The sequence below is a fragment of the Sphaeroforma arctica genome (genome assembly GCF_001186125.1).
Source record: "Sphaeroforma arctica JP610 unplaced genomic scaffold supercont1.260, whole genome shotgun sequence".
NCBI classification, from domain to species: domain Eukaryota; class Ichthyosporea; order Ichthyophonida; genus Sphaeroforma; species Sphaeroforma arctica.
This window is the reverse complement of record NW_014040298.1, coordinates 545-15,532: the sequence shown is the minus strand read 5'-3', so window position 1 is coordinate 15,532 and position 14,988 is coordinate 545. Positions and strand designations below refer to the sequence as shown.

The window sequence follows — 14,988 nt, the reverse complement described above, 5'->3', positions numbered from 1 at the left end:
TTTAATGTTAATGTTAATGCTCTTTGTACGTTGGTCGTGTGTAATGCCAGCTAACGTGCGCTTGTCATAACGGATGTGGATGTGTTGTGATACCGTCAATATTAATGCTTTTTGTACGTTAGTGGGGTGGGGCGGATACACCGTGTTGCCATTGCATCGTACTAACGGAAAGCCCTAATCGCAGCAGTGGATCGTTCAGTAGCACTGTAGTCGTACCTGTGGTACAGTGCACTTTGTGTAATGGCTCTCTGTAGGTGGGATGCACAACCCCTAAACCCTAAACCCTAATTGGGTGTGATCTCTTTGCGTTGTGCCTCGTGGCTACTATTCCACGTGTGTGGTGTGCAGTGAGACAACTAAGGCGCTCTCCCGCACACGCAGCGCACCAAGCACTGCCACGTGTACTGACGTACTGACGTGTCAGGTCAGCACACGTCCATACGATACATGTGCCTTCTCCTTCGCACAAAGTACCCCAGCACACGTCCATACGATGCATGTGCCTTCTCCTTCGCACAAAGTAACCAAGCACACGTCTATACGATGCACGTGCCTTCTCCTTCGCACAAAGTACCCAAGCACACGTCCATACGATGCATGTGCCTTCTACTTCGCACAAAGTACCCTGAGACATACATGTCACATCCCTACACTTGAGAACATCCCTACATTGGAGACCATCCCTACACTTGAGAACATCCCTACACTTGAGAACATCCTTACACTTGAGTACATCCCTACACTTGAGAACATCCCTACACTTGAGAACATCCCTACACTTGAGAACATCCCTACACTTGAGAACATCCCTACACTTGAGAACATCCCTACATTTGAGAACATCCCCTCAGTGTGTAGGCTGACTGGCGTTCCCTTTCTCCCGTCCTGTGCGCAGCCATTTGAAGATCGGTCGTCTGTCGGATCTCTTGGCGGAGCATCTCGATGTGCTGCACTATGTGAACGACATCTTCGAAACACCCGGAATTGATGAGATGTGTTTTAAACTGGCCAACCGCCTGTTAGACAACATGCTGGTGCCGCTCTATGTGTACAGCTTAAAGTCTGAGACCAACGCTATGGTAGGTGCTGCAGGTCTCCTGTCCACGCGCGTGTTGTAGTCCTCGTTCGTATCTGCCGGTTCTACATGCCAACGGAGTAACATGGCAAATACATGCCAGTGGAGTATCATGGCCAGCTCTCACATACTACACACGTACCTGACATTGTCTTCTGTCTGTAGTCAGTCATTGGATGGCGCAGTCTTGTTTAGTTGATCTGCGAAAGGGGTTTGTTTGTGGCATTGTTAACGGGGTGGCTGCTTGTTGGTGCTTGTGGGAGATAACACCTCATTAGACGTACAGTATTCCCTTGAGATCTATGCCCGTTCATCCGTACCTGCCGTTCAATACGTAAACGGTATAAACTGTCGAGCTCAGTGGAGGTGCACTGGCCGGAGTTTACGTCCCTTCAATTACTACAAATAATAGAGAAGGTGTTTATTTGATATAAACACTCAGTACATCCCATATACCTCTGTTTAGTGTGATCTCGAGCATCACAGCCACTCAAATTGCGCACAGCAACTCTTCACAATGGATTGACATGGCGTTATACTGCGGACTACGGTGTCACAATGCTCCTTACATATGAAAACATGTCTGAATATACAAATCTATACATATACACACATATATATATATACACTATATATATATATATATATTTACCTATATGTACACTATATATATATATATATATATATATTTATCTTACCTATACATGCAAACTTTTTACATCTCTCACCAGAATGACACATTGCCAACTACTCACAGGTTGCGGGAGAGCCGGCGCCTCGCATCTCCATGGTGACGTCCATGATCTTGCTTGCCCACGTGTTCAGTGTCTTCCGCCACTCATACCTACTTAATGGGCTGGCCGCTGAGTTGCTCAAGGTGGGTAGGATATCTATCACTATCCGTATCACCATGCACATCGTACCGTTGATGTCTTTGTCCTGATTGTCCCTGTATTGAGTATAGCCCATCTCTAGTACTGATTGTCCCTGTATTGTTTATAGCCCATCTCTTAGTCCTGATTGTCCCTGTATTGAGTATAGCCCATCTCATAGTCCTGATTGTCCCTGTATTGAGTATAGCCCATCTCTTAGTCCTGATTGTCCCTGTATTGAGTATAGCCCATATCTTAATTCTGATTGTCCCTGTATTAAGTATAGCCCATCTCTTAGTCCTGATTGTCCTTGTATTGAGTATAGCCCATCTCTTAGTCCTGATTGTCCCTGTATTGAGTATAGCCCATCTCTTAGTCCTGATTGTCCCTGTATTGAGTATAGCCCATCTCTTAGTCCTGATTGTCCCTGTATTGAGTATAGCCCATCTTTAGTCCTGATTGGCCCTGTATTGAGTATCCATCTCTTAGACTACTGCAGGGAGTTATATCTCTGCATATAACCCACCCACTACTACTTTAGTGTATCATATCTCTACATATAGCCCACCCACCACCACTACCTGACCCGCCTGTTAACCACCACTACCTAACCCGCCTGTCAACCATCAGGTGTCTGGAGTGGAAGAGTTGCGTCGCACACTGTCCCTCAGCCGAACTCCGTCGCAGCACACAGTGGGCAAAGGCGTTGACAGCGGCGCAGACAGTGGAACAGAGAACGAACGATCCACCAGTGACCTAGCAACAGTAACCGAAGGCGCACCTCTGAGCAATGCAGATAAGGGGAGGCGGGAAGAGGGGTGTGCAGACACGCATAGAGACGACACGCCAACAAGTGGTGGGGGTACTACGGGAAAGGGAGAGGATAGGGCGGGCGAGAAGAGGGAGGAGACAGCGATTGAGGCCCATGAGCGTAGTAGCCTGGACACAGACACGGCTGAAGCACACAACGACCGTACGCCCACGCCCACGCACACGCACACGCACACGCACACGCACACGCACACGCACACGGCACTCACTGACGACGGGGTAGAGGCCAGGGAGACGAGCAAAGAAGCAAACACGCACACAGCAGATGATGTAATGCCAAACGAAAACAACACACACACACCAAGTGATGCCCAGATATCAACAAACAACTTAGCAACACACGTCACAGCTGTCCTGGGGGGAGTGACTGTGGATTCGCCCTCAGGAGACGGTACAGTCAGACCAATCACTACCAATTGTAAGTATGTAAGGATGTATGCGTGCCGTTGTTTTGATTCTACCCCTGCATTGCAAGTGTTGAGTATGTGTTCTCTAGGATATGAGACGGATGTTATGGGTCAGACCCATCGCTACCAATTGTTAGTGTGTGCGGAGGTATATCTACGGTATGATAGTACACCCACATTGCAAGTGTTTCAAGTGTGTATTCTCTAAAGTGCGAGACGGTTGTTTTGTCATTGTGGAAGACACGGCTGGTCATATCGCTTGTAGCCTTGAATGTATACAGACACGATATGTGTCTGTCTTTGCACACATGCTCGTGATATGTATCTCCCTATGCACACGCTCATGATATGTGTGCACACATGTTACTATATGCACACATGCTCATAATATGTGTCTCAATTTGCACACATGCTCATGGATTCGATTCTGCGTGGATAGTGTGTGTGAAGTGACTTCTCCGTCTTCAGCTATAGCACGAACCGGTCCTAAAGCTAGCAAAAGCGGGTGCATTGGTGCAATATGTTATACATATGCGCATAAATACAAGTCCGTCTGTTGTGTACGAACATCTGGGGCGATGAAAGCTGGTCTTGCTGTATGGAAGATGCAAGTCAGACTATGGCTCCCGCACATACTGCTGTGCTGACAGACCCTTTGTAGGATGCCGTCGTGTGGAGTGTGCTTTTTAGCTGTGTGTTTGTGTACGTGCGTGCGTGTTTTTCTGTGTGTTTGTGTACACGTGTGCGTGTTTTTCTGTGTGTTTGTGTTCGTGTCTGCGTTCGAGGCACATGTTGTAAGTGTACAATATGGTCGTGACATCCTCTGAGTGCTCGGTATAGCCCTCAATAGATACCCTAACACCACTGGAACATTCCACATGCACGGTCCTTAGGCGTATCCACATATCTACTCCACACCAATCCACACATCTACCTCCCACCAACCGGTCTCGCTCACCCACCGCCGCTTGCACCCACGCAGCCAACGGCTACAACACACCACAGAACACCCGCAGAGGCCCACCCCCCGCCCTCAACAGTCCCTTCAAACACGCAACGGTGCTGTCCGCTCCTTCGTCACCCGCATTGGCCTCAGGGATGGGCACTCCAGACGCCATGTCATACCGAACACCCGACACGGCTAAGAGTCGCCTGAGGTAAGGTGCGAGACGACCTCAGGGGGTGGCGTGTGGCGTGTGAGGTGTGGGTCTGTTTGGTGTGGCGTGTGGCGTGTGAGGTGTGGGTCTGTTTGGTGTGGCGTGTGGCGTGTGAGGTGTGGGTCTGTTTGGTGTGGCGTGTGGCGTGTGAGGTGTGGGTCTGTTTGGTGTGGGGTGTGGGGTGTGGGTCTGTTTGGTGTGGGGTGTGGGGTGTAGGTCTGTTTGGTGTGGCGTGTGGGGTGTGGGTCTGTTTGGACAGGGAAGGGTGTTATAAAGTACGTGTTGTGTTCGTAGGGAGTGGTTTGGATGGTGCGAGAGGAAGCTATAGCGCAGGTTTATTTGCTGTAAGGGGCCGATTTGAACTCGGTTAATCAGACCGGCATGTGTGAAGTGTAAGTTATTAGATATATGTGAGTGTTGCTGAAGTACGCGGGAGCAGGAATAGACGGATATTGATATGAACGGGTGCTATAGACAGGGCCACTACTATATCTATAATATATATGTCTATACATACATACATATATATTTATATATGTATATGTATTTATATTTTTTAATATATATATATATGTATGTATGTATATATATACATTTATATGTTGACATTTGCATATATATATATACCGTGAATACCCCTCCTAGCACCCCGAGTTTTGTGTATGGATTAGTTCTGCAGGAATTAATAGCACACTGTGAAAGCAGTCTGTGGTAGTGAGTGTGTCATAACAGCACCTCATTGAAGCACCCCTACCCGTCTGCACTGCGTTATACAGAAGATTCGGTCCGCCAGAAAAGATCATTGACAGTCCCGTGGTATCGATGGAACGTTTAAACGTTAACAGTCGCCCCACCAGTGCAAAGGATCGCAGCAGCCGCATGGCCTTCTCAAAGGGGTTCGCACATGAGGACGCGGAGGGTCTAGAGGTTACCATGACAACCACAGCCAATGTGAGCGATCCGACTACGCTGTCACTGAGTAGGAAGACGTCCATGACCGTGACAGGTGTGCAATACGTGTGGTGTGGTCAGGCAGATGTGCGGGGATGTCCATATGTGACATTGTTGACTTGTACATTCACTAACAATACGTGTGGTGTGGTCAGGTAGATGTGTGGGGATGTTCATATGTGACATTCTTGACTTGTACATTCACTGATGTGTACGTGTGGTGTGGTCAGGTAGATGTGTGGAAATGTTCACATGTGACATTCTTGACTTGTACATTAACTGATGTGTACGTGTGGTGTGGTTAGGTAGATGTGTGGGGATGTTCATATGTGACATTGTTGACTTGCATATTCACTGATGTGTACGTGTGGTGTGGTCAGGTAGATGTGTGGGGATGTTCATATGTGACATTGTTGACTTGCATATTCACTGATGTGCACGTGTGGTGTGGTCAGGTAGATGTGTGGGGATGTTCATATGTGACATTGTTGACTTGTACATTCACTGATGTGTACGTGTGGTGTGGTCAGGTAGATGTGTGGGGATGTTCATATGTGACATTGTTGACTTGCATATTCACTGATGTGTACATGTGGTGTGGTCAGGTAGATGTGTGGGGATGTTCATATGTGACATAGTTGACTTATACATTCACTGATGTGTACGTAAGTGTGTCTTGGGCACCTCACGACTATTCGTATCTTCTGAGTCATTGGAGCCATGCACGGTGTCCTCATTTAACATGCATCTCCAGGGTTTAGGGTTTACGGCGGTTTGTTGTTTGTAGTTCCGACGTCTGTGAATGTGAGGTGTGTCAGGTGTCTTATATTCTGGTTGACTGTGAGAGCTTTAGAATTCCGGGGCTGCTGCAAGTCAGGGGTGTCATCTCTCTCTGACAGCTGTCGCCGATACACTCAGTACGAGAGAGTACATACGTGCACCTGCGAAGAGAGTACATACGTGTACATGCGAAGAGAGTACATACGTGTACATGCGAAGCTCAGTACGAGAGAGTACATACGTGAACATTACATGCGAAGCTCAAACCTCTAAGCAAACGGTCCACATCAGCAACTCACATCGAGTGAGTGCACAGAATGAACCTCGTGGATGTCACGGCATGTGCGGACCTTTCTCAGTAAGCCTGCTTGGTCATGGTATGAAACTCACCCTCACACATATACCCCACCCCACACAAACGTAACCCACCACACACAAACAGGGAACGAGCGATTATACCGAGACGCAGTACTGCGAGCTATAGACTGCGAAAAGGACGAAACCGTGACGCTGAGTGCGCTATGTTTTGTGTACAGCATCATCTCGTCGCCATTGGTGGAAAGCAACATACTGACGGCCGCCCGATGGCTGCCCAAGAAGCGAGCAATCGCTGAGGAAGGAATCGCTGCAGAGGTACTGGGGTGTTTGAGCTGAGTTGGTGGTTACTATGACACCTCTTGTGTATGGTGACAGGGGACGGCTAGGGTTTTTGGGTTGCTATGAAACCCTCTTTGTCTGAGGACATGGGAGTGCTGACTGTACTTGTAATAGTGGGAGACATTTGAAGTTGTTGTGCTGTGGCCAGAGCTTTGTAGGGGTTTAGACTTTCACTGCACTCTTCGCCGTGGCTTGGTTTCGAGTCGTGGTGTGAAAATATCTGCCCGTGGACAACAAGCGTGCGTCATGAGAGATATATATATATATGTGTGTGTGTGTGTGTATGTATATGTATGTATGTATATATATATATATATATATATATTAGTATATATATATTATTATATATAAATTATATTATATTGTATATGTATTTATATATATATATATATATGCACATTATATGCACATTATATGCACAAGCTCAAATCTGACTCGTATTTCAACTACCAATACGGAACAGACGGAAGAACCCACTACAGAGTCTAGCACGGCGAGACGAGATTCCTCATCACCCACAGTCGGCGATGGAGTGTCGGAGGAAGCAGAGATGCGATTACCACGCTTGCCATCGTCCCCGTCGTTTAGTCAAAGCATGTTCACATTGGTACGGCTGGTTGGTAGTCACATGGAGATGCGTCTACACAGCTACACACACGCAAGCGAGCATTGATTATCGGTCATAGACGTACTGTTGTGTGGATCCGTTCTTTTGTGCTCACGTGTTCCGTGGACGCTTACATGTACATACTGTTTTTATTTTTCTATTTACAGGATTTTTAATTTATATTTTCATTTTTTTATTTCTCCAGTCGACGATATCATACAGCGCGGAGTTGGTTGAGAGAGCCATCGCAGTACTCCGGGAAGGCAAGTCAATGGGTTGATGTACTTATCATGTGGTAGTAAAGTCATTGGGTTGGTGTACTTATCATGTGGTAGGAAAGTCAATGGGTTAGTGTACTTATCATGTGGTAGTAAAATCAATGGGTTGGTGTATTTATCATGTGGTAGTGAAAGTAAGTTAATGGGTTGGTGTACTTATCATGTTGTAGTAAAGTCAATGGGTTGGTGTATTTATCATGTGGTGGTGAAGGTAAGTCAATGGGTTGGTGTACATGTCATGTGGTAGTAAAAATCTTTGTGCCAAATGCTGACTTACTACACAGCGCGAATATGCACGTGTTCACTTGCACCTTAGGTGACGTATTATTCCAGGGTATACAATCCTTATTTGACACCAATCGAATGTATACGATTTATACTAGGACCAATCTGTATACGATTTATACTAGGACCAATCAAATGTGTGCGATCTATACTAACACCAATCAAATGTATGCGATGTATACTAACACCAATCAAATGTATACGATGTATACTAACACCAATCAAATGTCCCGTGTGTACGTCACTCTCCTTCCAGGCGTTCTTCATGGTGTAATTAGTTGGGTCCTTTTGCATGCATATCATTACACATGTTTGCAACACTTGATACAGATACGTGTTCTTCACTAACATTCATTTGACACACCTTAACACAGGGTGTAAGATAAAAAAGACACTTGATCTTCACTCATTTAACACACCCTCACACAAGGTGAAAGATATTATAGATACTTATCTTCACTCGTTTGCCATCACACCTTCACACAGGGTGTAAGATATTATAGATACTTATCTTCACTCATTTGCCATCCCACCCTCACACAGGGTGTAAGATAAACAGTGAGGTGCGCCAAGTGACCATCCATGTGGCTGCCAAGGTCATCCGCGAGTTGTGCTACTTCGAAGGCACTGACGCCTGTCTCAGGGCGAGGCATATTCAGAAGCTGAAGGTGTGTGGTGGCGATGGTTGTGTACGCGGCATTACTTATGACTCAGCATGTAGTTTGTGTTAATAGAGTGTTGGCTGTGATATAGTCCGTGATCATTGCTTATGACTCAGCATGCAGTTTGTGGTACTACAGTATTGGCTGTGATATAGTCCGTGGTGTGGGTCTGTGGGTTGTGATGAGCCGCATTGGGCCCTGAGAGCGTATCAAAGCACCGACACTAACCTTTGAAGCCTCGCCCAATGTGAGGGATGGGCGGACTTCCCTGTATCCTTACGCTGCACTGTCCCAGTAGTGGTAGAGCGTGTACTGTTTGTGCTGGCTGTTAACCATATACGTCCATGCAGGCGTGTTCTTCTGCCGTTGTCTGGTTGTTTATGTATGTGATCTCTTTAGTTATATATACATCTTGGTTGTTTATGTATGTGATCTCTTCAGTTTTATATACATCCCTTGTCTGGTTGTTTATGTATGTGTTCTCTTTAGTTATATATACATCCCTGTACCTACCACACAGTCGGCGCACGAGACCGCACAGAGTCAAGTGGCCACGCTGTACCGCACCCACGCGAGTGCCATGATCCTGCCAATGGTTGAGGCTGAGTATCAACAGAAGGAGCTGCGCATGCAGACGGTGCTCATGCAACCCCACATACTACTGCCGGCTACCAACACACCCATGACAGGTGGGTGGGTGCATGTACTAGTGTGTGTGATTTGTGAGGTGTGGATGTAGTTACTACACCCATGACAGGTGGGTGTGTGCATGTTCTAGTGTATGTGTTTTGTGAGGTGTGATTGTAGTTACTACACCCATGACAGGTGGGTGTGTGCATGTACTAGTGTATGTGTTTTGTGAGGTGTGGTTGTAGCTATTACACCCATGACAGGTGGGTGGGTGCATGTACTAGTGTATGTGTTTTGTGAGATGTGGTTGTAGCTATTACACCCATGACAGGTGGGTGTGTGCATTTACTAGGAGTATACTGTTTCACGGCATATGTTATGTTTTGCGAGGTGTTGTCTTTATGCTCACCCCTGCGTGTCTACTGGCGTTGGCGTTGGCGTTCTCCTTGATTCCGTCTTGTGTGTGTGCCTGCAGGTGCATGTTTCTTTGTTATTCTTTGTATCATGATTGGTTTAGTTTCCCTCAGTGCACTCATCTGTTGTTGTCTTCTCCTGTGCACTGTTTGTTTGTTTGTTTTTGTTTGTCCCTGTGGGGGTGTGTGTATTCGCAATGGGGTGTCTATCACTTCCAGGCTGTGGCCGAGAGTGTAGTACTGTGTCGTGTGTGTAAATCTGAACACGTAAGAGTGTAGTACTGTGTCGTGTGTGTAAACCTGAACACGTAAGAGTGTAGTACTGTGTCGTGTGTGTAAACCTGAACACGTAAGAGTGTAGTACTGTGTCGTGTGTGTAAACCTAAACATGTAAGAGTGTAGTACTGTGTCGTGTGTGTAAATCTGAACACGTAAGGGTGTAGTACTGTGTCGTGTGTGTAAACCTGAACACGTAAGTGTATAGTACCGTGTCGTGTGTGTAAACCTGGACACGTAAGTGTGTAGTACTGTGTCGTGTGTATAAACCTGAACACGAAAGTATCTGACAGTGCGTGGAAATGTAAACGAATGTGATAACCACCCACGTCCGACCCACCCGAGTCAGTACACAGTTGTGCTTTTTACTGTCTCATTTGACACCAGTTAGTAATGCTATCATGGCAGCCTCAGAGGAGACTGTCAGCCCATTGAGTAATCACAAATGGCAACAAGCTCATCCGATGCTGTTGTGAGTGCACACGTTCAATCCCTCACAAGCATGAGTCAAACATGAGTCATGCCAGATCTCGTTTTTTTTCCGATGGTTGCGTGAGTACCGTCTCCTCATACACACATGGCGATGTCGCTGAGGTAGGCTTCAGCCAAAGGTAACGCCCGAGTGCTTTGTATAACGAGAACCGTCTGAGCTGACACTCATGTGACCGTTGGCATCACTACCTCTCCCGTGCCACACAGGCATTCACCTCAACTACCGCATACCCAACGGAGAGGTCGAGCGGTGTCGCAAGGCCGTCCACAGCTTCCTGCTCATCCGTAAACTCTACTTACAATTGGTGTGTGGAAAAACTCGTGCGTAAACCCTACTTACAGTTGGTGTGTGGAAAAACTCGTGCGCAAACCCTACTTACAGTTGGTGTGTGGAAAAACTCGTGCGTAAACTCTACTTACAATTGGTGTGTGGAAAAACTCATGCGTAAACTCTACTTACAATTGGTATGTGGAAAAACTCGTGCGTAGACTCGACTTACAATTGGTGTGTGGAAAAACTCGTGCGTAAACTCTACTTACAATTGGTGTGTGGAAAAACTCATCCGTAAACCCTACTTACAATTGGTGTGTGGAAAAACTCATGCGTAAACTCTACTTACAAATGGTGTGTGGAAAAACTCATCTGTAAACCCTACTTACAATTGGTGTGTGGAAAAACTCATGCGTAAACTCTACTTACAATTGGTGTGTGGAAAAACTCATCTGTAAACCCTACTTACAAATGGTGTGTGGAAAAACTCATGCGTAAACTCTACTTACAATTGGTGTGTGGAAAAGGCTCTAATTTCAAGTGGGTGGTATGAACCCTTCTGTCGTATACTGGCTTTGTCTGTGGCATTATTTTTTTACTTGAATAGAAGGCTGTTACGTTTGTGGCAAATCTGTTCGAAAGGTGCACAGTGCCATTTCCATCTTCAGAACCCCTAAAACCCTAAAACATGTTAAATCTGCATGAGTGTCGCTGATGTTACTTCCACGTGTACGTTTTAAGGTTTAGGGTTTTAGTACGTGTACGTCTGCGGTGCATCGCATGTTAATTCTGCATGAGTGTCGGTGATGTTACTTGCACGTGTCCGTCTATGTTACCTCTGCATGAGTGTGGCTGATGTTACTTCCACGTGTACGTCTATGTTAACTCTGCATGAGTGTCGTTGTTGTCGCTCGTTCAGATATTCTACTAACCACAACACCCTCTGCCGTTGATCTCTATACGCACTACTTCCCTCTGACGGCGTACTGTGATTGGTGCGGCGGTGACTGTGGAATGGGCTGCGTAGATTCGCACGGCTGAGGATATGTTGCCTTTACTCGCAGAAGTTAATGAGCAAGAGCTTCTCAATCAACAGTTAGATCTGAGTATGTTTCCATCAACAATTAGATCTGAGTATGTTTCCATCAACAGTTAGATCTTAGTATGTTTCTATCAACAGTTAGATCTGAGTATGTTTCCATCAACAGTTAGATCTTAGTATGTTTCTATCAACAGTTAGATCTAAGTATGTTTCCATCAACAGTTAGATCTGAGTATGTTTCCATCAACAGTTAGATCTGAGTCTGTTTCCATCAACAGTTAGATCTGAGTATGTTTCAATCAACTGTTAGATCTGAGTATGTTTCAATCAACAGTTAGATCTGAGTATGTTTCAATCAACAGTTAGATCTGAGTTTTTTTCTTCAAAATGGATTGGTCTCTAGATTGTTTGTGCGTGTCTTCGGTGTGCACCTGTCACTTACGTGTGCCGTCAGTTTTGTGAATAGATTTCAGTTATTCCGACGATATCCCCGGTGAATATGCACATACACCTTTAAATATCTCTGACAGACCATAGGGATATATCTCTATAAGATAGTTAGTGGATTGTGATTACGCTTTGTGGTAGCCATGCTATGCTTCTTCCTCACTAACTCGACAAACCAATGTACTAGACATACTCAATTGAGATCGGTTGCTACAAGATAGTTCTTTGATTGTAGTTGCGCTCAATAGCTGATACTATTCCGCCTATTCTCGTACTTCCAATTGCTATCCTTCTCTTGTCAACTATCGACGTGTTAACAAAATCCCACACCCTCACAGACGACGCAGACCTGATGTCGTGTCGAGTGATTCAGTCAGATAAGCCTTTGGGCGCGCACAGATTTCTCGTCATCGACCCTGAGCGCTTGATATTTGTAGAGCCTGACAAGAGTACGTCCCGTGTATTACTTTCGTATACCTCGTGATAGTTGTGTATTATGCTTGTCAGTCGTGTCTCAAGCATTTGTCAGCATTGACATGTTAACAACCATACTTGTCAACGCAGACGTGTTAACAACCATCCTTGTCAACGCAGACGTGTTGACAATTATGCTTGCCAGTCGTGTCCCAAGCATTTGTCAGCATAGACATGTTCACAACCATCCTTGTCAACGCAGACGTGTTGACAATTATGCTTGCCAATCGTGTCTCAAGCGTGCGCATAGTTGCTATGTTTGGTTATGGCAGGTGAATTACGCGTCCATGAGTTATTGTTTATATAGCCTACGTAGGCGTGCGCATAAATGCTATGTTTAGCTGTGGCAGGGGAGTTATGCGTACATGAGTTATTGTTTAAATAGCCTACGTTAGGCATATTGGAACGATAGCACGCGTTCACACTCGGGCGTGTGAGCTGCCAGTCTGCAGTTGTATCTTCCCTATGGCGTATTATATCCGTTACTATCAAACACGCAGCATGTACGTCTAACTATAGCGTTGCCGTCGACCATATGACCATACTTGTTGGTGTGTTGATGTAAACATACACATGCTAGTTCTTGCTACAACGCTACTTCTGAACAACGACGGCTGAGTCGAAAGGTGATAGGTGATTGCGATGTACAGCCAATTCTCCCGCGAATCCCATCCTAAATTCGGCTTACCTTTAATTGAGCTGTTGAGATGTTCGGTAGTCTTATCCGTTTCTTCGATTACAAACCTTTCCCTTTATCTACAGAACAATTGGGCTGGGGGGTGGTTAAGGTGGCCAGTGACTTGCAGCACGTGGACATCACACCCGACAGTGGCAACCATGTAAGGTTTCGACACGTGTTTGTTGTTGTTCTTCTTCTTCTTCTGCTTCTTCATTTTGCACGCATCCTCCGGCCATGTAGTGATCTCACTGCAGGTACTAGTATATCCGTGAACCATTTTTTTATCCACAGATTTGAGTATAGAAATGCACAAGAAGAAGACTGGCGTATGGTACACTCATGCGCGTCGTGCGTGGCAGTTGCGACACTTTAGCTCGAGACGGGTGCAGTGAATGTGTTAGAAGAGTTGCATTGACGTCCGTTGTGTTGGTCTGCCCGTCGTTGATCATGCGTTCAATGTGAGTCCGCTCTATCGCTTGTTGGGTAGTACTCCCACTGTGTGTCTTACTTACTGGTCTTGGCCTATGCTGGGTAGTACTCCCACTGTGTTCCTTACTTACTGGTCTTGGTCTATGCTGGGTAGTACTCCCACTGTGTGCCTTACTTACTGGTCTTGGTCTATGCTGGGTAGTCTCTCACTGTGTGCCTTACTTACTGGTCTTGGTCTATGCTGGGTAGTCTCCCACTGTGTGCCTTACTTACTGGTCTTGGTCTATGCTGGGTAGTACTCCCACTGTGTGCCATACTTACTGGTCTTGGTCTCTGCTGACTGAGTCTTCACAAGCGTAGGCAACCATTGCAGCTGTCACTGAGCTAATCCATGCTTCCTTCCATACGCCTGACGAGTAGAGAGTGCTACACGTGGTGATTCAATCACCTCCGCGAGGGTATGCTCCTGGCACGAAGAATGTTCTGAGGGTTGTCTTTGAGGATCATCTCAGGGCGGCGGCTGCCTCGTAAGTCAAGCCTGCAGTTTGCCTTGAATACCTTTAATCTTAGTGGTTATTAACTATTACATTTTATCGTGGTGGTTATTACATTTCACCGTAGCAGTTATTACAATTTATCGTAGCATTCTTGGGTGTCATGTCCTATTTTTTTGTACGTACATAATTTCAACCACCGCTGCACTTCAGCACATAGTTCTGTAGCTTTGAATGAGTCATGGGTCTGGCATGGTTACAACAATGTCCCAGGACTCTTTCAAGACGTTTAATTGTTGATATTTTTACCGGGTGTTCAACTGTTGATATTCTTTACCAGATGTTTAACTGTTGATATATTTTACCAGATGTATAACTGTTGATATGACATTGGGCCGTTCCTTCATTGTAGGCAACATCTGCAGCAGGCCAACACCGAATTGCAACAGCTCAAACGAAAACGCCTCGAAACCCTTCTGGGATTGTATCCCGAAGACCACTGAGAAATAAAAATATAGTCAAAACACACCGTGATAGACGTACTTGTATAAAAATGCAGTAAAAACACACACTGATAGACGTAATTGTATAAAAATATAGTCAAAACACACACTGATAGACGTAATTGTATAAAAAATATAGTCAAAACACACACTGATAGATGTAATTGTATAAAAAATATAGTCAAAACACACACTGATGACACGTAGTTGTAGAAGAATAAAGTCAAAACACACACGGTTAGACACGTAATTGTATCCCGAAGACAACTTAGACAT

General features: G+C 45.6%; 1 protein-coding gene across 1 annotated transcript; it reads left to right on the top strand.

The window, feature by feature from the left end:
- Positions 1-493: 493 nt before the first annotated feature.
- Positions 494-14,737, top strand: SARC_04547 (hypothetical protein; the record flags this gene model as incomplete). The annotated part of the gene is made up of 17 exons (XM_014301607.1): positions 494-850; positions 906-1,079; positions 1,833-1,952; positions 2,578-3,196; positions 4,168-4,342; positions 5,119-5,348; positions 6,516-6,706; positions 7,194-7,337; positions 7,543-7,600; positions 8,444-8,568; positions 9,083-9,251; positions 10,581-10,678; positions 11,672-11,750; positions 12,472-12,582; positions 13,370-13,446; positions 14,136-14,242; positions 14,622-14,737. The coding sequence occupies 17 exons, from the start codon at positions 494-496 to the stop codon at positions 14,710-14,712; spliced, it is 2,925 nt and encodes a 974-aa protein (XP_014157082.1). The 3' UTR covers positions 14,713-14,737.
- Between the last annotated feature and the right edge of the window lie 251 nt (positions 14,738-14,988).